At 35.4% G+C, this 23,555-nt stretch overlaps 1 protein-coding gene across 1 annotated transcript in view; it reads right to left on the bottom strand.

The window, feature by feature from the left end:
- Nucleotides 1-23,555, bottom strand: part of hop (tyrosine-protein kinase hopscotch) — a 215,831-nt gene that overhangs the window by 79,545 nt on the left and 112,731 nt on the right. The window contains exons 10-11 of the mRNA XM_090380791.1: nt 14,288-14,409; nt 4,952-5,096 (exon numbers count right to left, since the gene is read on the bottom strand). Of these exons, the coding sequence (XP_090236917.1) occupies nt 4,952-5,096; nt 14,288-14,409 (267 nt within the window). The remainder of the gene's footprint in view (nt 1-4,951; nt 5,097-14,287; nt 14,410-23,555) is intronic.

Genomic DNA, 23,555 nt, shown 5'->3' with positions numbered 1-23,555 from the left:
GTGAAGATATTCCAATCTGCTTTCTTTATGTTATATCTTCTGATATCCAAGAACGATCATTGGGCTGTTTGTAACTGTTTATTTAGTTTGAAAGTAATTGCACTATGATCTGATGTGGTCCAGGCTGGCTGGACACACCAGTCTGTAATTTTGTAAACTATTGAATTTGTGGCAAGAGTGACATCAATGTCACTCTCCCACATGGTGCTGCTGAAAGTTGGCAGATTATTTGGCTGATTTAATATGTGAAATGTGGAAGTGACTATGTATTCAGTAAGTATCTGGCCATTGTATGTGCCTGCTCTACCTTCTGCACAGCTGTACCATAAGGTTGACCGGCAGTTGGCATCAGCACAACGTTAGCATTAGGCAGAAAATCTGTAACTACTTGTAGACATAGTGCGATTTATATCTTCACCTGGTCTGGAATACAATGAAACAATATAAAACTGTCCCACAGCACTGGTGATATGGGCACACACTGCCACTGGGGAGCAGAGGTGACCCATCTTTGTGACTGTAAGGTCAATGTTTCTGACCACTATTGTTGTAGAAGGGACACCTGGGGTGTATTCTATGATTTTATAGCCTCTTGAGTATCCTTGAACCCTATCCATATGTGTGTAGGGTTCTTGGAGTACCAAGATATCTATATTATTTTCTTTTAATTTGAGTTTGATCTGATCTACAACAGTTGTCACTGCTTTGAGCATTCAACTGGACGAGATTTAGAGCCCTAGTTGCATTTATGTTTTCAATCTGGCCCACAATTGGTCCTAGATTGTATCAATTTAATCATATTTTTATAACAGGGGCATTTGTCATCGCTACTGTGGGCATGGTCAGTCAGCCATGCTGCCTTGCAGATAGCACATAACTGTAACAAAAATGAAACAAAGACCCTCCTACGGGCGTCAATGGCCACATGTGTTCACTAAAAGGATGATTATTTAATTCCAGATGCTAATGCACAATTTCGGAAGGAAGGAGGCAGTATATATGAGCAGCTGTTTAGCAGTAAATGCTTGAAAATCTTCAAAAATACTTTTACTAATTTTTTTAAAAATTCGTTATAGAGAGACTAACACTTCGCTACATGGGGTTAATTTTACAAGTAATTTCGTTTCAAGGTGCAATGTTTTGTGAAAAAATTCGTAATATACAGAAATTCGTTAAATAGAAGTTCGTAATAGAGAAGTTTCACTGTATTTGGATTCCTTCCTTTGGGAATGTCTAATTTTAAGCCCAGTTTTGGTATTTCAGTGTGATTTTGTACCCTGTTCAAGTCTTCTTTTGTTGCTACCTCTAGTATGACACCAGTATTTCTGGGTTTTTTTAGATTATTTACTTATGTCTTTCAAATGTGGTTTCAATTTATTTATGACTGTTTCTTTAACAGCTTCACTTGTCCTTTGGGTCTGAGTCATCTTTTGGTTTCAGAATAATAATATTAGTTTCTTTACTAGTACTTGTCTGCTTAGTTATCACTTGCTTTTATTGGCATTTTCTTTTCTTGCACTGGTCTCTGCCACTTGTGCATATGACATTGTATTTATTTGTTTGTAATTTTCTTTTTCTTCATTAGTAATTTAGAGTTTGGTTTTCGATATTTGATTTTCCAGGTTAAGTTCCACAAGTCTCTGTTCCAAAACAGTCCAACAATTAACAATCTGCAATCTTATTACAGACATTATTCTATTAGTCTGCTTGTGCATAAACTCTTCAAGAAAGCATCTTCTTCTTTAGTTTGCTTTATAGGATCAGTTATATTCATCAGTTTTTCAAATTATTTCTTCTTCACTTCGTTGTGGTTCACTTTCATTGATTTCCCTTATATCTTTGTTTTCTGCTTGTGTCTTCCCTTTTTTAGCTTTCTTGGTGCTAAACTGGGTGGGGGTCAGTTTAAGTTCATCCTTTGTTGCGTTATTTGGGGTATTCTCCCTGAGAATTCTTATTTCATGCTCATTATTTATTATTTTAAGTCTGTAGACTTTAAGAAATCCAACAATATGTTATTCATTGGATTCGCCCTATTAATGCCCAAGTAAAGCGAATTTCCGATTTTGTCTCAGGTGGAAAAATCACCTGAGACAAAACGGGAGTTTTCTTTGGCCCAAGCAGGAAAATCGCCTGAGACAAAGAAAACTTTATCAAGATTTAAGAACATGTTAATTCTGTTATTAGATCTAGATTCCCCATCCAAAACAAAAAATAACCAGTTTTAAATATAGTATACTCAAAGTCTTTGTGCTTTTGGTGTGAAAACAAGTCTGTAGTTGAGACAATAGGATCGCTATCACTGACTCTGTAGTGAACATGCCATTCGAAAACACACACAAAGGCACAAAAATATATTAAAGCAATCACAAACAACAGCTTACCTGACTCAAGTTACTTCTCCTCATCTGTATTCAGCTTCAATGTCAAGAAATCCATGATGAAATGCCTGTTTGTTTGTTTGTTTGTTATTTGGTTTTTATAGCAATATGGCCTTAGCAACTAAGGCCATATTGCTCCGGGAATATGCGGTGGTCATTCCCTGACCTTCCGCATCCTCCGTATTTGGTGGTGATGGGCTCGAACCCTGGTCTAATCAAGAAGTGTGTGCTATGCACTGCTGCTCTTTCCCACCTGGCTACGGAGGTGCCGATGAAATGCCTGAAATATTTGAAAGTTTACTGAGCTGCCTTCGACCACTGTCTGCCATTTACCTATCAAGTGGAGCTATGTGCAGACATGTCTGTTCACCTCGGCAACCGCAGCGCCCCTGCGGCTGATTGTACAGAAGTTTATTTTATGTTGTTCTGCAGATGCCATAATTTGCTGAACGGTTTGGCTGTGAGTGGATACTGCTAATATATTGGCAAATGATTCAGCTAATGCATTCACCATTTCTGTTGGTGCAGACAACTCCTGCCCTTTCCAGTTTAGGAATGAGGCTGGAGACTGCATGTATTTACCATTAAGTGCTTGGATTTTCTTCGAGATGAGTCTGTTGCTCATGTCCTCGTTAACATGGAAGTAAAACTGATCCAGGCGTCTTTCTTTGCATTTCTTCTTATTTGGCAGAACTTGGCCTTGTGTCTTTTAAAGTTAATAAGATTACCAGTTGTAGGGAATTTGGGAAACAAATTCCAGGCTCTATTTTTTGTCTTTTTAGCAGGTATGTGCATTCCTGATTTCACCAGTAATTGCTGTATTTGAATTTTTCAGGCAGTGATTTAGGTATTGCAGAAGTAGCAGCTTGTAATATTTGGTTGGTTACATGATCGGTGCCATTATCTATGGGCTGGGACTGGACTATATTATCATCAAACTGAATTAGAGAGGCATATTCATGCCAGTGTGCCCTGCCCTAAGGAATTTCCTAAGGAATAAGTAAAGTGGAGTGCTGCAATGGGAACAAGTTTACTCTTGTTTGAATCTTGCTAAGGATTGGTAGATGATCATATTTAGTGGGTTATCAAGAACTGACCACTCCGTATTGTCATATATGGAGAGAGACCACATTGAAAGGTCTACTGCAGTCATGGATACTGTAGAAAAATGAATATAGGTAGGCTCGCCAATATTTAACAGGTAAGATGATGAGCATCAAAGCAGGGATTCTATTAGTTTAACTCTCCTGATAATTGTTGGAGACCCCCACAGCAAATGATGAGAACTGAAGGGCTTGAGTAAGCAGAGCGGAGATGGCAGCTGATCTGTTAGATTTTCTGTCATCTGAAGAGAAAGAGAAAAAAAAAAAAAAAGAGCTCTTGTTTATACTCCGGCACAACCACCAGATCAGTGGAGTTTACAATAAATCATCAATACAAATGTTAATTGTATTTTGCAGTCACGGGCTTGAATCCCGGTCCACTCAAAGAGCATACCCACTTGGCTATGTTCCATATCTTTATGGAACTAATCATATTTGCAAATAAAGGAATATTATTAACTTAGAGATAAATACTGTTATTCAGAGTTCTTAAATTGCTAATATCTTTTTAAATTTTATATATCACCTGAATATGCAAACCTGCTATACATTTAAAAATTTGAGACGCTGCAAGACAATGTTTTGAAGCTAATGGTTCTCATCAGCTGGTGCATGTAGGACAAACACAGCCTAGTTCTAAAGGTTAAAGGCATACAATATTTATGTTGGAAGGCTTTCAATAAATCTACACATTACATCTACTGCCTTCCAAGCAGGAACATTACATCTACTGCCTTCCAAGCAAGAACATTACATCTTATACATCTTTTTTTTTTTTTTTTTTTTTTCGTTAGTTATTGGCGAATCGGCTTCTGTGGCTATAATGCACCTCCTAAAGTTTTTGCATTTTACTGTGATCCAAGCCCGAGGCAGGATTCGAACCCGTGACCTTTGGGTTGCCAGGCAGGCACTTTACCCACCTGGCTAGCCCGGTCGGCTTATACATCCTCATTGTCTTTTCATTCTCTTGTGTTTGCATCTGCTCATAGAAAACCCTCTGACCTGGTTAAAAACAATCCACTGATTTAAATATTGCAATATTTATTAAACCATTAGGAAGGATGAAAATTTACTCAGAGGATGGTATGATAGAGAATGCAAGATGAGGAAAGCTGGTTTTATCTCCTCTTGAGGAGTTGTTTTCAACTTGTTTGATTGAGAAAAGTCATTTTCAGTGTCAATGTCACCAGCCTGTCTGAAAATTCAAAAAACCAATATGATGTTTAATGCAAAAAATTATTATTAAGCATTCTGACAAAAAAAAAAAGAAAAATGGGGAGGAAATAATATCACTCACATTTATTTTTTATTTTCATAAGAATGAAAAAGATAAATGCCACTTTACAAATTATGCAGTAAAGTTAAGTAAATATTAATTCATCAATTTATCATATTGATAAAAGTGAAGTGAATGACAGGAAAATTCCCAACAACACTTCAATAAAAGCAAAATGTATTTAGAAACTTTACCTCTTTTAGATTCATGTCATTCAGTGGAACACTCCCAAAAGAGAATATCTGCCATAATGTTGTTCCAAATGCCCAAACATCAGCAGCAGTAGATTTACTTGCAAGCATGAAATCTGAATAGCATTCAGGCGGGATCCAATGAATACTTTAAGAATCATAATAAGAAAAGAATCTACATGCATGCACAAAAATTGTTTAAATAGTTATAATTACTTAGAATAAAGAAACTATTTATTAAATTACTGTTATTTAACTCATCATCTCAATATAATCCATTAGTGCTGTGCTCAAGTACACTTGTGGTAATGATATGACTACTGTGTGCCATGCTGATTATACTTGTTTTGACAGTAGTATGCCAAAATGAATATAATGAGTCATTTTTCTGATCAAGGGAAAGCAATACCTGTTCTAACTGCCGAGCAAAACTGATTATATCTTTCTGAAGGGGAGGAAAAATTACACACTCAAAAATAATCCTCAAAAAATCAACATGTGCTTTTTCTTAAAATTTGTAAAGAAATTTGTAAAGAAAATAGTAAGTAGACTGCAGAAGTGGTGACAGAATTATTATTTAGCTTTGATTCCATTTACAGCTGAGTAAATAATCAGAAGAGGGTCCAAACATTTTGAATAGATCAAGTAGCATAAATGTTATGCAAAACAACTTGGAATTAAACTTGAAATTCATCTCTTATTTTTCAATTTATATATTTTTAGTAAAATGCAAATCCTTTTGTACACATTTTATATTCTTACTTCTTTGACCACTTCTGATTAAGACAAATAAGAAGTACAGCAAAACTGTTAATTTGAACTGCTATATTTCATAATTTAAAAACAACTTAAAATTCAAATTGATTTTTAACTTTTTTCTCAGTATAATTTGAGAAAAAATAAATCAAAAAAACTGGTAAAAGGTGCCACCACTTTGCTTATTGGAGGCTTGAAGTGGTGGAACCCATGTTTAGTCTCCAGAGCTAATTTCCAGTAAACCCTTCCCCATCTCTTCCATCATGCAGTGTAATTGATGTCTTTTGAGGTTATGATGAACACCATGGCGAGATCCAAACTTCCTTACTTTTCGAAGGTACAGCTCTAAAATAGTGTTCGCAGGCCGGTTGCTAGTTATCACACTGGACCAAACCTATGGTAACTCTCTAGGAAACTTCCAGATCAGCTAGTGTATAATCCTGCTACCTCTACTCTGCCAGATAGTGACTGGAGGGAGTCTGAGTAGAGTGTATGAAGGAGGCATTGTCAAGGCCACGTTATGTCAAGGATCTGGGTATATTCTTACCATGTGTATGCCATATCCAAAAATCTCATTACTTCATACAGCATGTTCCCCCCCCCCCCACTTTTTCTTGCTATTGAATACACGATGAATTCTCAAACTAATAGAGCAAACTTATCTGTGAAAACTTATCCTCATTTATTCATTCAGCTGCCGTTTTCTGAAACAACCTTCCTTCATAGATATTTCCTGAAAATTACAGTCTACAGAAGTTCAAGTCTAATGTCAACAAATATGTTCTTTCATCTTCTCAACCTCCAATCCAAGCACAGTACAAAGTACTATAGGTTCTAATACCTTTTGTGTTTGGGGTTTTTATTAAAAAAAAAACAAAACTAATAAAGTTTTTGAAACAAAGGAAACCAAATGTCTGGAACATTTTGGGTGACAGGCTATACCCTGCACCCGCCTCTGTGGTTATCTTTGCTTCACATTTGTGCAAGCCTGTTGTTTTGAAAACAGGTGTCCCTGTTTCAAAGGGAAAGTTACTGCTATGAATAAAGGGATGGTTGAGTGGGAGAAGACTGAGAATGGTTATCAGTGGACACTGTTTGTTGTTTGTCATCTGGTTTTTAGGAACATTAGCAACTAAGGCCATATTTCTCCGGGGATATGCGGTAGTCATTCCCTGACCTTTCCGCATCCTCCGTATTTGGTCTAAACAAGAAGCGAGTGGACACTGCTCTTCACGGACTAATGTTATTAGTGGAGTCCCACAGGGTTCAGTGCTGGGCCCATTGTTATTGTCTGTATTTAATAATGATACTGATGAGGTTATATCAGGCTTAATGTCTAATTTTGGAGATGATACAAAGGTTGGCAGGGTGGTTAATGACAGTAATAAGGTATTCTGCTTCAACAAGTTATAGAAAATTAGGCATATGGCAGCAGTAATCTCAGAGTAATGTATCAACTGTGTGGAAAATGAAAAGGACCTGGGGGTAATTATACAGTCTGATATGAAGTTGTCTGAGCAGTACAGACAGGCTGCCAGGACAGTTCATGAGGTTTAGAGATAAGGAGGTGATTGTATAAGGCAATGGTTAGGCCACATCTTGAGTACTGCATACAGGTCTGGAGGCCTCATTTTAGGAAGGATGTTTTTTTTTTTTTTTTTTTAATGTAAACTCTAAACACGAGAGGTTGAATTGGATTGGATTGGATTGATTTTAGGTTTACTGGTGCAACAGCTACCTAGGCTATAATGCACCAACAATGATAAATGACTAGACATATTAATAAAAAGTAAAAAAAAAACAAAGTTTATTAAAATATCACACAGTGACCTGGAAATATTGGTTACTATGTCAGAAAAAGAATTTGTACAAAAAATAGTCAACAAGGTTGGTTGTTGGGTTTTATTGGCGCATTAGCAACTAAGGCTATAATGTGCCCATCAACAAGGTATAAACGATATACAAAAAAGTAATAAAAGAGTATACCCTGTCCTACCTTTAATATCCAGACACCCTTCCATGGATGGAGAAACAGGTCCTATGCATGCAACACATCAAAGAACCTGTTATAAATATGCACACTTGGCTTCGAACAGACAATTGCAAAAGTGGGCATGCAAGATGACACATTCAACAGAATTGATCGCCTCAACAAATGCTAGACTCCGATTAACATGGCATAAGGAGCACGAATCCTGGACTGTAGAGCAGTGGAAAACAGTCCTATGGATAAACGAGTCGAGGTTTGCACCAGTCTGATGGCCATTTCTGGGTGTGGCAAATGCCAGGGGAACAGTTCCTTCCTGACTGTATCCTCCCAACAATGAAGTTTGGTGGAGGTAGGTATTGTCATGGTAGTGGTTCCTTTCATGGTTTGGCTTGGGCTCATTAGTTGTTATCGACAAAACCATGAATGCTGTGCAATACCATGGACAGCCTGGACAATTATGCACTTCCAACATTATGGTAATACTTTGGGGAAGGCCCATACTTGTATCAGCAAGACAATGCGCCATGACCAGAGTCCTGATCTGAACCCTATCGAGCATCTTTGGAATGTACTGAATCATCGGGTACATGCATGTCAAGATCGCCCAAAGAACAAGGCTAAACTGGTGGCTGCATTAAAGGCCAAGTGGAGGGACATATGCCCTGACAATTATAAAAAGCTGGTCAAGAGTATGCCGCAAAGATTGAAGGCTGTCATAAAAGCAAAAGGTTTCAGCACAAAATATTAAATGACATTTTTTTTTTTTTTTTTTGTCTAAAGGCAGGTGTCTGGATATTAATTGAAGGGCAGTGCATTTTAAAAAGATGTAAATAAGTTTATCAATTTTAAATAGGTAAAGATAGGTGACATGTGGTCATTGTCAGAGAGTATTTCACTGAGTGTATAGGTCTCAGTGAGATAGTTAAAAGCAGTAAAAGATATATGTTGTCCATGGCTAAAAAGTGGACATTCAATTAAAATATATCTAATGGTTAAAATGGTTTCACAGTACTTACACATAGGAGGGTCTTCAGCCCTCAGCAGAAAAGAGTGGGTAAGACAACTATGTCCTATGAGGATGTGAGCCAGAACAACTTCCTCTCTACGACTCCTGTGCAGACTAAACTGCCATCTTTAGATTACATGTTTAATTTGATACAATTTGATTGTGGACTGTCCATGCCATGATTTAAAGTCACCAAAAATACAAATTGGAGTTGTCTAATTGGGTTGTCAAGATCTGAATGTGGAAGTGGTAGAGATCGTGGAATATAAATGGAAATAATGGTAACTGAAATACGAACTGCAATACAAGCTGCCACAGCTTCTAGAGTGGTGCTCAGTTGGATCATCCTGGATGGAATATTAGAGTTAATAAGAATAGCTACTCTGCCATGGGCAGGAGAGTCTGAACACCTATCTCAAATTCACATCACATAATTTGAGAATTTTAGCAAAACTTGGGGTGACAAGCATGTTTCCTGTAGGCATACACCTGTGGGATTGAATTGAGTTAGTAAATCCCTTAAGTCATCAGAATGACTGCTTAGTTCTCTGCAGTGCCATTGTATGATGTTATGCATTATTTAGATTTAGCAGAGGATGATTCATCTGCTTTTTGTGTGCAGTACATTTTTTTGGGGATGTGGGGTATCCAGTATTCATATTGTCATTGGCATGGAGTTTTAGGATTGGTTCCTCATAATCTGAGTGTACATCCACTTGCATACTGTTTGTGGGTGATTTAGTTTTCTTAGAGTCTTTAGTGATCTTCAATTTTTCAGTGACATTCGAGACCACTGGAGTATCATTGGAGTGTTGGTGGCTCTGCTGGTTTTACTTTTGCTATTTGCAAGGAGAATCTTTTTCCAGTGGTTGATAAAGTTGCTTTAACCTAATTAGATAGTGAGATGTTGGGCGGTATCAATACAACTGTTTGGACTGCATTTGAAACAAAGCTTCGGCTGCGAGACGCATACAATCAACTGGGCATGGTCAATATAATTTGTCTGCATGCCTCAGGATATGAGACTATGTTCAATTTTGTTCTTTTGGATTTTTTTCCTAGTTTTCCACATTTCACAAGATTTAGAGAAGGCAGGGTAGCTTCCTTTGCAGTTTGGGCAGATGGGAGTTGAGGCTGAACAATCTGCTTGTGTATGATCCTTTGATCCACAAATAGGACAGATGGTGTCACCTCTGTATGCCTGCTGTTGGTGGCTGTTTCAATCAGGAAGTCTTCGGATTGTAGTCTCTTCACCATTTTTGGTGACACAGCAATAGATTCCAGATGTTTTTGGATCATAAATGCTGATAACTTGCCCAGAGGGTGGATGGACAGAGAGTGTATAACCAGAAAGTTAGGTATGTCAGGATGCTGTACTTCTCTTCTAAGCCTTATGTTGACTCAAGTTCATTATCACGAGGGAATTCAGGTCTTGAGCTTGAAGGCTCTAAGGGTGGAAAATAATTCAGATACATAATGGCTCCTTTTGGCCCTGGGGGTTTATCTTCACCACCCAGGTTACTGGCCCTGCCACGGGGAGGCGAGAGCAGTGCCACGAGGTGACTAAGCAGCTGTTAATTGTGTTAGTGATACGAGAAAAAGAAACAAACTCTTTTGCTCTACTTCCTATAGAGCAAAAGAGCTGCTGCAATAGAAAATGAGGAAAATGGTATTCACAACAAAACAGAATCTGTAATGGCAAAAGCTCTCTGGAGAGTTTACTTTGATAAATGCACTGAGATCGCTTGGTCATGGAATGCTTGGCACCCAGGGCCATAAGTTTAATACAGTAAATATTTTGTAAGTTTAAATACAGTTTATTGGCTATTGCGATCTTGTGGTGAGATCATTTGTTACCAAAGATCATTTAAGTGTTCTATGTGTCATCATATCGCTCAAAAATTAATATTTTCTATTATTTATCTTTAATAATTGCAATAAACTGATATCTATATTTATATATGATATTTTGCTCGCTGAAACCTGTTTAATATATTTTTATTCCCAACCCTGTGTGTACAACTAAAGTCCAGTTTTATTTTGTTTGTGTGGGCATCATGACATCTGCCACAGTGCATCTTGATAGATGGGCAAAGCTTAAGTCTTTTTTGTTGTTAGTAAAAACTGAACTGGGTAGGAACTCTTTGACAGTATACTGTGTATGTGTTTAATCCTTACAATGTTTAAAAATAATCTGTTACATAAATTTGTCTATCAAAATCAGTTCATCGCTGCAGTTATATTTCATATTTATATTATATACAAGGCATCACATTAATTGCATTACTTCTAGCGTTTTGTTCTGTTTCCCTGACATGCTGGGAAGGATCGTATTCTCCTGAAGAATGTTAGAAACAATAAGATTTCGATCAATTTAAAAATTTTATAGAAACTTCTGACATTCCTGGTGAACCTTAATTAATTTGTGTGTAATCCTGACTGAAAATTCAGAAATAAAATGCTAAAAATCTGGTAATTTTAAAAAGCATTGTATAAATAATTTATATGTATACTTTTTATTAGCTGTTAAGAGGCAAAGTTAAATGCAGAGTACTTATATATCATATACTGTTTATTCATATAGATAGTAAGCTATTTTTTATACATTTTTTCAAACTTTTAATGATTTAACTGTAGCCTTTTTAACAATATATTTGTGTGTACCACATGCATTCTGATATTACATAATGCACATTGTGAGTTGAGTAACTGGAAAACAGATGTCGTATTTGGTGGCAGGAACATGCACTTAATCTTCTTATCTTGACTGACGAGTTTGTCAACGTCAGGGTGGGTTAGTGCATTATCTAGCAAAACCAAGGCCTTTAACTTCATCTTCTGGGATTTTCAAATCTTTGATTTGATGTCTTCTGATTTCCGGCACAGCTTTCTTGTGGAACCAATCCATTGTTATTTCTGTGGTAAACCATGCATTGAGGGAATTGTAGTAGTGTACCAGTAGATCGTCCATTACTACAATGTTTTTTAGGGCATGTGGTTTTTTGCTTTTCCCAACGATGACAGTTTTTAACATATGGCTTCTGTTGGCATTTGCACACAGCAATGCTGAAACACGTTCCTTGCTTATTTTTCTTCCAGGCGTGGTTTTCTCAGTCTTTGACGCTTGTGTGTTTTCAGGCAGAGCTCTCCAAAACAGTCCCATCTCATCAAAGTTGCACACCTGGTTCAATTGATAACCCTCCTTTTGAATAAAATCATTCAGTTGATTCCTGAAAGGCTGAACAGCTTCAAAATCAGCACTAAGGATTTTCCCGCACATTTTCTTGTTTGAAATGTTATGCCATCTTATAAATCTAAAAAGCCAACCTGAGCTCGCTTTAAATTATTCAATTCCAAACTGTTTAACCAGTCTCTCCGCCGCTGCTTGAATTTCTATTCCTCGCACAGCCAAACCAGTTGGGAAAACCATTTGTACACAGCATCATCTAGTAGCTTTATCAGTAGGCATCTGCATTCGTTTAACTTTACTTTTTTCTTTCTCCACGTTAAACTTGAGAACAAAATTACGAATTTCACATTTTTTCTTTTTAATGCCCGACATGGTTTGTTTTGCGATGCCGTACTCAAGACAGATGCTGACACTGAAGCTCCTTTTTCTATCACTGATAGTTTATCATGAAGAGAAAGTGTTTTATGCTTACGCTTCTGTCCTACACTAGGTTTACTTAAAGACATTGTTTAACTGCACAGCACAAACGACAAAAGATAGAAGCATGTAATTGCAGAACAAACGGCAAACAACTGTCTGAACCAGGTTGTTTGCGCAGTGTGAGTCATCAAGGCCCAATGACCTCGGACACAATACATATGACCTTTGAGCCTGATTGTCGCTTGATTTTTACAATTTTAAATTTTTTTAGAGCTGTCCGGATTAAGCAAAATACGGATTACCGGGGTCCAGATTAACGAGGGTTTACTGTAGTTTTAAACTAAAAGATATTTATTCAAAAGATATTTGTTAAGTATTTTAAAAATATCAGAACATGTAATGCTTTTTATAACTTGATATACCAACTGGATTTTTTTTGTATCATTCTGTAAAAAATTGCTTTTATTGAATGTTTTGTTGTTTTTTTCTAAAGAGACTGTTTACTTAACACACTTGAAAATTAAATTATAACTTATTAAGGTATCTATACCTGTGTTAATTGTGTTAGTGCTTCCTTGAATCATTTGCCATTACTGTTCCAGGTGTGTTTAGTAGACAAACCTGAAGCAGCTCTTGAGTACAAGGCATTGCTGTGATGGGAACCACTGACTGGCCAGTTTTGGACAAAGTATAAGTACATTTTCTAAGTTCTTTGAATGAATCAAGTTAAAAGAGGTGCAATACAGTTTTTCTTGTCTATTTATTAAAGTCATTTTGTAGACTGTATATATTATCATTGCATTTTCATATTTTATGAGGGAATTTATTTGAGAAATAAAACACATGAATGAATCTTAATACGTTTACCACCTGATCAAGAGAAACCACATGATACTCCAACATAATCCATAAATATTTCTGGTAGCTAATCAGTGAGGTTCCTCGTGTAACTCACCAAATTTATGTTATAGTCAGCGGCAGATAAAAATAAAATGGGGATCAAAGTGGGGAGCATATTTGTGAAGACAAAATTAGAAGTGTGTCAAAATTAAAAATTTGAATAACTGAGAAATGGAGCTAAGTAGTTAATATGGGAGAGTGGAAGAATAAGTAATTAATATGGAATGGAAGAATAAAACTTTCAGAAAACACTGATGGATCCATCATTCCTACTGGCTGTATCTGTACGAGTACAACAGCTATTGCTATTTTTTTTTTCTTTGTTAGTTATTGGCGCATCGGCTTCTGTGGCCATAATGCACCTCTCAAGGTTTTTGCACTACTCTGATCCAAGCCAGAGGCGGGATTCGAACCCGCAACCTTTGGGTTGCCAGGCAGGCACTTTACTCACCCAGCTAGCTATTGCTAAGACTATAATAATATATGAAAATATAATTTACAAGTAGGAAGAAAACTGAGAAATAAAGTAGTTTTTAAAGGATTATGAGAATTTACTGATAAGAAATGAGTTAGGGAACATTTATGAGTCTAGGAATGAAACTGATGTGGATGAATTCTAAGTGTTCTATATATCAGAAGGGATAGAGAGATGAAGAAAAAATAAACAATTTTATGAAAAGGATTTCAATTGAACAATTGTATTATGAAAAGTAAATGCTAAGTTGTTATAATAAATAAACTATTATATCATTTACTGTAATAATTTATAATTTTCTTTTTATCTTTAAATTATAAACTTACAATCATGAAAATTTCATAAAAGGAGTACATATTTTATTTGTTAAAAAGAACAATATACAACCAGTAAAGAACTCAACAGGTAACTCATACTTTATTAAAACAAAAAAAAATTGTTTTAAAAAAAGTTTGTAAAAAAAAAAAAAAAAAAAGGAGAAAGTTATATGATGTGCATTTTCATATCATTTCAATGAAAAATAAATTTGAAATAACATACATGTATACATTTACTTTCATGAGGAGTTTCTCCATGCATAATAATAACAGAAATATACTTACTCTTCTTCAGAATATGTCTGAATTCCTGGATCTGCCAACTTAACTTTAAAGGAATTTTCTGTGTGAGATACCACCAGAACATTATGACAACGAATCTTTCCATGGCAAAATTGATGCTCTTCCTTCAATAACAGAAATATTTGTGTTTTCTTAACTGCCGTTAAATAATATCACTGCACAAAACACACTACAAAATTAAAAATTTCAGGTTTTTTTTGCATACTCCAAAATACCAAATGGTAAAACGAAATCCACTAAATAATTATAATTATTTAGTGGTTTTCACTAAAACAGAAAATGCAAATAAAATACAAGACAAATGCAAAACATAAAAATTGCATTCAAAGCATAATAAATACACAATCTAAATTGCACTGCAAACTCCTTTCAATCAAGGTTGTTGTTGTTTTGGTTTTAGGAGCATTAGCAACTAAGGACATATTGCTCCGGGGATATGCGGTGGTCATTCCCTGACCATTTCGCATCTGGTGGTCACAGGCTTGAACACCGGTCTAATCAATAAGCGTGTGCTATGCACTGCTGCTCCTGCCCACCTGGCTATGGAGGCACCTTCAATTAAGGTCAGACCCTATATATCATATATGGTAAATACTCAGGCTCTCAACACCACCACTCCTCTCACAGGTATTCTATGTAGGAGCATTCAGGCAGCAGTTTATTCAGTCATAACAAGGATTACTGAAAATAATACTGTACTATAACTCCAATCAGAGCAATGCCTCGTACTCAAGAGCTGCTTCAGGTTTGTCTACTAAACACACCTGGAACAGTGATGGCAAATTATTCAAGGAAGCAAGGTTATAATAACATCCACCTCATCTGTTGATTCCCTCTAATAATTTTCCTAATTCTTCCATAAATTTATTCAAATTGCTCACTTCCACAACATCAGATGGCAGTTTGTTCTAATGCTCAATCACTCTCTGGTTGAAAGCAAATTTTCTCAAGCAACCAATCTGTGGTTGCCTGAGAAAGAGTAAGGAAGCCATCAGCATTTAGTTTACTTAGTCAACATATTTAAAGCCTTAAACGTTTTAATCAGATCTCCTTGCAAGTGCTTAGTTTCCAAGTGCTGCAATTTGTAGGACTAAAGCTTTTATGGTAAAGGCAACACCAGCCACAAGAATGTTAAATTCTGTCAAACGGGGCCCCACACTCAAATGATCTAAATAATAATATCATCTGCATCTTTTCCGCATTTCTATCAATGAGCCTACCTATCTTAATGTCTAGTTACCCACGTTATCGTCACTCTAAGAATACTTGCGTGAGTCAACTTGAAAACTGCTAGAAGCAGAGCGTATACTTAATTCTCATTGTGACTTTGAGCCAAAAGGGCTAAAAATATTTTGTAATTATCTAAACAATGTTTGTGTTCAATAATTGCTTTAAGAATGTGTAAATGTGTGTGATTATTGGTTCTTATTATTTATTCCTATTTTTAGGAGATGACTGCAATTGTTACACAATCTTGTTGATTAATGTATTACATATTATTTAAAATTTTTGTTCAGCATAATATAAAATTAATTATTTCTTAGTTACTGTAAAATTAGAAAAAAAATAAAAATCACTATTAAAAAACGCCCCATATAAATTTTGAAATAGTACTCCAGGGTCTGTAAGTAATTCTTGAAGAGGGCTCACAAATTTTGGGGCCAGCCATGGGTAAGGGCACCCTTTTTGTGTTCTTAACTAATCTTGATGACCTCTGTACCCATAACCAACAGAACCACATCCTTCTTAAAATGAGACTTCCACACCTTCTACTGTAGTACTCAACATGCAGCCTAACCATCGCCTTATACAATGGTATAATAATTTCCTTGTCCCTGCTAGCAAAATTCCTGTGTATCAGTGACATGAGCTGACCTAGCAGCCTGTTTGCACTAGTCAGTGGACAGAAAAATAATTACCCCTAGGTCTCTTTTCATTATATGACACCTTGAATGTGGTACTGCCCAAATGGTAAGCTATTCTGATATGTAATTACAGATGCCTATATGCTGTACCCTGCATTTATCAATTGTTAAACTTCAACTGATTAGCCCATTTGTATAATTTTTCTAGGTCTTTTTGTAGCAGTACACCTTAATTCTTGTCATTGTCACTGTCTTTTATATACAGTATTTTTCTTATTTAGACTCTAGAATATGTCCAGAATTTTTGTAACACACACACTTATATATGCAGTCTCTCCCCGACATATGTTCTAGGACTTCTTATGCAATCTGAGTTTTACGTAACTCGGGAATGACTGCAAAATATTACTACTATATCCCTGATATGCCAAAATTACAAAAACCACATAATATCCTCAGAAGAATGAAGAAAAATAGTTATATACCATAACAATTAAAAACTTTATCTGGGGACAGCAGTAAAGTAGTACTGCTTTAAGGCGCCTCCGTAGCCAGGTAGGAAGGAGCAGCGGTGCGTTAGCACACGCTTCTTGATTAGACCGGGGTTCAAGCCCGTCACCACCAAATATGGAGGATGCGGAAAGGTCAGGGAATGACCACCGCATATCCCGGAGCAATATGGCCTTAGTTGCTAATGTTCCTAAAAACCAAATAACAACAACAAGTACTGCTTTCACTTGTTCCCTGACAAAAGCCCACACAAAAATTCCACACAGAAAAAAACCCAACTGTCATAAATACTCACATGACAAATGCCCACAAGGAAAATTGCTTACACGGATAAATGCTCACACTATTTTTAGTTTACAAAAAACAAATTATTTCATACTTCAAAATGCAACAAAACGTTGAATTTATATATTTTATTTCTACTTCTATACAATGTATTTTAATATAACTTTTGATTTTAATATAAAGTAGAATATTTGGATGTAAATATTTGTAAGGGAAATTACAGGAAATAAAATGCTCTTGTTTTATTGCAACTAAAGCCTTTTATTTTATTTATAAAAATAAATTATTTTTTCTCTGTCTTACAAAGTGAACAGTCAACCACTTTGTTTTTTTTTTTATCAACAAACAACTAATTCAGACATATTTCAGTGATTTATTTATTTGTCAAGGATTTGAATAGAATTTTTTTTTACTGTAGGTTAGTCAATCTCTGCAAGTATTTCAGTTAGTCTTCTAGCTGCTCATATTCCTGCACAAAAGTGGCAACCAAGTCATGCAGCGCATCATATCTTCTCTTTTTCACCTCTAGACGGACCTGGCTGTGCATTAGCCAGTGTCAATCTGTGGCAAGCCAGGTCCCTCTTCAGTCCATCAAACAAAACCACACACTGGGATGACTGCAGTGGAATAGGGAATTAAGTGCATTGTGAAATCCCTCACAGCAGTTTGTAGTTTTAGGCAACGGTTCAAGAGCTGCATCATGATGATTCCATTCCATATTCTTATTGGAAACTGGGGATCTCTACCTGCTGCACACTCAACTGTCAGTCAGTTATGAAGACAAAAGATGGCAACACAGCATAACCACCAACCAAACACTGTAATGATTCCTGTCCTCAAAAAGTAGAAGCCAATGTTGCCAGAAGCAAAATTATGCAATACATTAGTATTAGTATTAGTAACGGCCGCATGGTGCAAGAAAGCCTATGGCTTATGCTGCACCAGCCAAAAAAAAAAAAAAAAAAAAAAATCCGAACAAAACAATGATAAAAACAAAAAAAAAATAAATAAATAAAATAAATAACTAAATAATAATAATTAATAAATAAAAAAAAAATAAATAAAATAAAATATAAATAAAAAGGAAATTAAACCTATCATCCTATGCGCTTCCCTTACCCGAAAGTACTATCCAGATGACCTTTGAATTTCCCCAAACTGTCGGCCTCTACCACCCATGAAGGCAACTTATTCCAGTAATTTATAACTCGCTGGCTAAAATAAAACTTCCTGCAGTCCAATCTAAACATTTCCCCCCGTAACTTGAATTTATGTCCCCTAGTTCTAGCATCATTTATAATCTTGAAAATTTTGAACATGAGAGTAGTTAGTTCTACTCTTCGCAGTGTGATGGGGAATGTGTTGTCAGAGTTGAGTAACAATGTACTGGCCCATATGCCCAAACAATCATCCCTTTGCCTAATCCAACAACAATAAATTTTGACATTCCTGAGAAGTACCGTCAACTGATACTTCATGATTCAGGTGTGGATGAACCAGACAGAACTCTGGTTTTAGGCGATAAAGAACCCTTGGTTGAATTGAACAAAGATACAATTTGTGGAGATGGCACTTTTGATAACGTTCCAAACATGTTTTACCAACTGTATATGTGGCATGCTAAGGTGGGTAACTCATCCACCTATATCTGCCATGTATTTATATTTTGTTACAGAAAAAGAACTTGGATACTTATAATAGAATGTTTGAAATCATGAAGCTGTTGGTTCCAGATCTGGTGCCTCAAAAGGTTTTAGTGGATTTTGAGAAGGCTTGCATGAATGCAGTGAGGATTGCCTTTCTACATGCTGAGGTCAAAGGGTGCTATTTCCATCTGTGTCAGAGTCTTATCAGGAAACTCATCAATGTTGGCTTGAAGACTGAATTTGGATCTGATATAAATATAAAACAAGCTGAAGTCTCTTGCTGCATTAATCTTTGTCCCAGTCCATGATGTGAGGAGTGTATTTGATGAGCTTGTGCCCACATTTCCAGATGGAGATAGCTATAATGAAGTGCTCACACACTTCTTTTCCACATACATTGAGGGTACAGTAGGTAAAGATGCCCAGTTTCCAATAAGAATATGGAATCATATGATGCAACTCTTGAATTGTCACCTGAAACTACAGTGAGGGATTTCACAATGCACTTAATTCCCTATTTCACTGCAGTCATCCCAGAGTGTGGTTTTTGTTTGATGGACTGAAGAGGGACCTGGCTTTCCACAGAGTGACACTGTCTAATGCACATGAAGGTCTGTCTAGAGGTGAAAAAAAGAAGATATGAAGCACTGCATGACTTTTGTGCAGGAATATGAGCAGGTAGAAGATAAACTGAAATATTTGCAAAGATTGGCTAACTTACAAAAATGAAAATTCTATTCAAATCCTTGAAAAATAAATAAATCATTGAAATATGTCTGAATTAGTTGTTTGTTGATAAAATAAAACCAAAAAGCGTTGCCTGTTCACTTTGTAAGACAGAGAAAAAATATTTTTATAAATAAATAAAAGGCTTTAGTTGACACAAAACCAGATCATTTTATTTCCTGTAATTTCCCCTACAAACATTTACATCCAAATATTCTACTTCATATTAAAATCAAAAGTTTTATATCAAAAGTTATATTAAAATACATCGTATAGAAGTAGAAATAAAATATATAAATGCAACACTTTGTTGCATTTTGAAATAATTTGTTTTTTGCAAACTAAAAATAATGTGAGCATTCTTCCGTGTGGGCATTTTTCTATGTGAGCAATTTTCCGTGTGGGTATTTTTCATGTGAGCATTTATGACAGTGGGGGTTTTTTCTGTGCAGAATTTTCATGTGGGCTTTTTTCATGTGTGCATTTATCTGGTCACCGCCTTCACTTAATCTCTTAGGTGGCATCATGATAATGGTCAAAATGAAATTTTCTTTAAAAAACTTCAGTCTTAAGTTACAAGAGATGCTGTCCCACCTCATGACATGCGAATGAAGTATACACTACACAAGTGGTGTCCAATCTTTTCCGGTACAAGAGCCATATTGAAAGTTAGATTTGTTTTGTGGGCCACGCCAAGTGATTCGAGAAAAATTAGTGTGTTTACATTTTCCATATTTTGTTACATGTAAAAGAAAAGTTTCTTTTCATGTTACCATTTTTTATTTTCAGGCTATATATAAAAAATGCAAATTTCTAACACTTTTATGTGCAACAAATCTATGTCAGTGATTTATTTTTTAGATTTTATTAAAATTATAAAAATATGACTTACTTTTTTTTTTTTTTTATATACTTTACTTTTGTTTTTTTGAAAAAATACTTTACTTTTAAATGCTCATTTTAGAAAATTTACAACCTGAAAAGGATCACTGCTTTTCAATATTTAGGTGAATAAATAAATATAATTATACACCTAAAATTGAAAATATTGGAAAATTTTATTAAGTACAATAATAAACAACATTTATTGAACAAAACTTAACATTTAGCAAGATGACTGAGGCTAAATGATTTTAGGTAACTTTTCAAAATTTGTTTGAAAATTTGTCACACCAGTTCTCAATACGGAATGAAGATGCTCATCTGTTATTCTGTTTCTTTTCATGGCATTTCCTTTTATTAGCAGAAAATCTTCAGATGGGAGAGCCTTGTACAATTCAACTAGTTTATTTTCGCAGTCCATATACTTATTTTTGATGTTTTGGCTTGAAGATCAATAAGTTCAAGTTGCAAGCTGGGATTGTAATTTTCAGCCATAGAAGTAAATGGATTCTCAAACAAGCTTATGCCTTTTTCAGATCTTATATCAGCAAATCAACTTTCAAGCTTGTCAAAAAGCAATTGTAATAATGAGAGGCAGTGATTCTTTGGAAATATATCTTTCTCTTTTAGCTCGATAGAACATTCAAAGTGAACTAAAGTATCTTGCTCAATTTGGGATTTAAATAATAAGAACTTATTCTGAAATGATTTGATTTCACCATACAAATCAGAGACCAATTTTTCATTCCCTTGTAGTTTTAAATTAAGAGCATTTAAATAACTAGAAATGTCTGTAAAACTGCAAGGTCAAACAGCCACTGCGTATTTGATTGTTTTATTGGTTTCCGTTTTATAATAACAATTTCATGACGCAGTTTAAAGGAACGATATAACACTTTGCCATCACTAAGCCATCTCACTGCACTATGTAATATTACAACTTCGTATTCAGCTTCTGTTTCTAACCATAGAAACATATGGTGATTAAGGTCATGTGATCTTATAAAATTGCAGTTGAAATAACCACATTCATAATGTGTTGGAGATCCAATACATTCCCACACAGAGCTTCTTGATGCACAATGCTGTGAATTCCAATCGGAGTTTCAGCTCCAATTTCTATCATTTTCTTGGTTATTCTACCCATAAGCCCAATGTTTCCGCCAATAATATTTTTTTGCACCGCCAGTTGTGACTCCTACCAGGTTTTCGATATTTAATTTAACTTTTCAACAGATTGGCAAAAATGTTTAAAAAGATTTTCACCTGTAGGTGTTCCGTGAATACTCTGTAGCTTAGCTACATCTTCAACTGGTACAAAATTATCATTAATTCCACATATGAAGATAAGGAGTTGGTCTGTGTCATTTACATCAGTACTGTCATCCAGTGCCACACTAAAATATTTCATTTGTTTTATGTTTTCAAAAGTTGTTCGAATAAATTCTTTCAGATATCTTCTACTCTTCGCATAATTGTTTGTGCCGACAAACTAATGTCTGTATCATTATTCGTTTCTCTGGACAAATTTCTTCCATGACTTTTAACAAATTTATCATCACCGAACGGTTTACTTTCAAAAGATCAAATGTGCAACTTGACAACTGGCACTTTACAGCAGATAAATTTCTTGACTGATACAAAAAAAATAAAAAGTTTTTGTTGTTTTCTTAATCCATTTTGTAACTTTGAACAACTTTCTTTTAGCAACACTCTTTATATTGATCATAAAATTTATGCTTGATATCATAGTATCATTTTAAATTGTATTCTTTAAAAACTGACAGTCTCCTTGCACACCAAACACTACTTTTTCTTTGTACTCAATGAAGAAATATACTTCAGTCCACCTTTGATTAAAAACACGACACTCCAAATTGACTTTCATCTTTTGGAACATTTTTAAGGATGATTTTTTAATTCAATACAAATTAGTAACAATTCAATACAATGAACAAGTTATATCAAAATAGGAGAATTTCACAATATTAAAATACTGATATGTACATAACTGTATTTAGCATACATATGACTGCACTGGACTACATGTACATGTTTGATATAGTCGAGCTCGACGTTTGCACACCTGTACACGCAGTAGTGCAACTCTCTGAAATGCTGTTTTAGTTTGCATTCCGCACAGGCCATATAAAAATTATTCATGGGCCGGATCCAGCCTGTGGGCCATAGGTTGGACACCACTGTACTACACCATGATAATTTTACATGAAGTCATTGAAAATGGTTGGACAATGTGAATTAACTTCACGACAATAACCCGATGTGCATATATTACATACAAAATCCAAACAAAATCTCCCACTTCGCTCTCAAACAAAACTGAACTGGCTCTACAATCCAGAAAAAAAGAAAGGAAGGAAGAAAACGACGTAGAGACGAAGGGCTAGAGTGTAATTCTCCTAAGAAATAGCCGATGGGACACAGTCCATGTGGCTTGAACGTTGTGGGGGTTTCTCTGAAGTGCTTTGGTGTAGTTTTATACTTATTGTTTCTTCATTCGACTTCACTCTTAAAATTATATTGAAAGTATCTTTTCCATTTTACAAAAGAAATTTATGTAAGTCCGAATTTACGTAACTCAGGCTTAGGTAAGTTGGGGACTAACTGTACATATACATATGACAGATATGAAGTTACTGTAGAGTTGTTAAATTAGGAGGAAGAGACATGACACAGGACTCTTCACAAAATACATTAGGAAAGGTGTGACCCCTAAGGAGTGGAATAATGCAATCATAATTTTGTTGCATAAGAAATGAGATAAATCAAAAATTGGTTGATGAGAAACAACCAATTTCTTGATGAGAATCAACTGAAGGGGCAAGCTGGCTTTAGGACAGGATTCTCAATTATGGGATCACCTTCATGTACAGTATTAATATCACAGCTAATAGAGAAAGCAAATGAATATAAAACACCATTATGCCTGGCATTTGTGGATTATGAAATGCATTTGACTCCATAAAGCATAAGGTAATGTTTCATGCACTGGAAAGACAAGGCATAGACATCCCATACATAATGATTTTGAAGAAAATATGAGAACACTACCTCCTTTATTAGACTAGACAAAGACAGTAGCAAATTCAAAATTGAGAAAGGAATTCAACAAGGAGGAACAAAATCTCCAAAGTTGTTTACTGCTGCCAGTGCTGTTTTTGTAAAAAAATAGGCACCAGTACTCATTCTTTGCTTTCAGGAACAATTGAAAATTAAAAGGACATGAAAAGTACAGTACCCTAAAAAATTATTTCCTGATATTGTTACTTCAGTAGTAATGTTTTTGGAATAAGAACAACAAATTAAATATATTAA

The sequence above is a fragment of the Mastigoproctus giganteus genome, chromosome 9, assembly GCF_048544385.1.
Source record: "Mastigoproctus giganteus isolate SK-2022 chromosome 9, ASM4854438v1, whole genome shotgun sequence".
Lineage (NCBI taxonomy): Eukaryota > Metazoa > Arthropoda > Arachnida > Uropygi > Thelyphonidae > Mastigoproctus > Mastigoproctus giganteus.
Note: the sequence above shows the minus strand (reverse complement) of the source record. Positions and strands in the feature narration are given on the sequence as shown.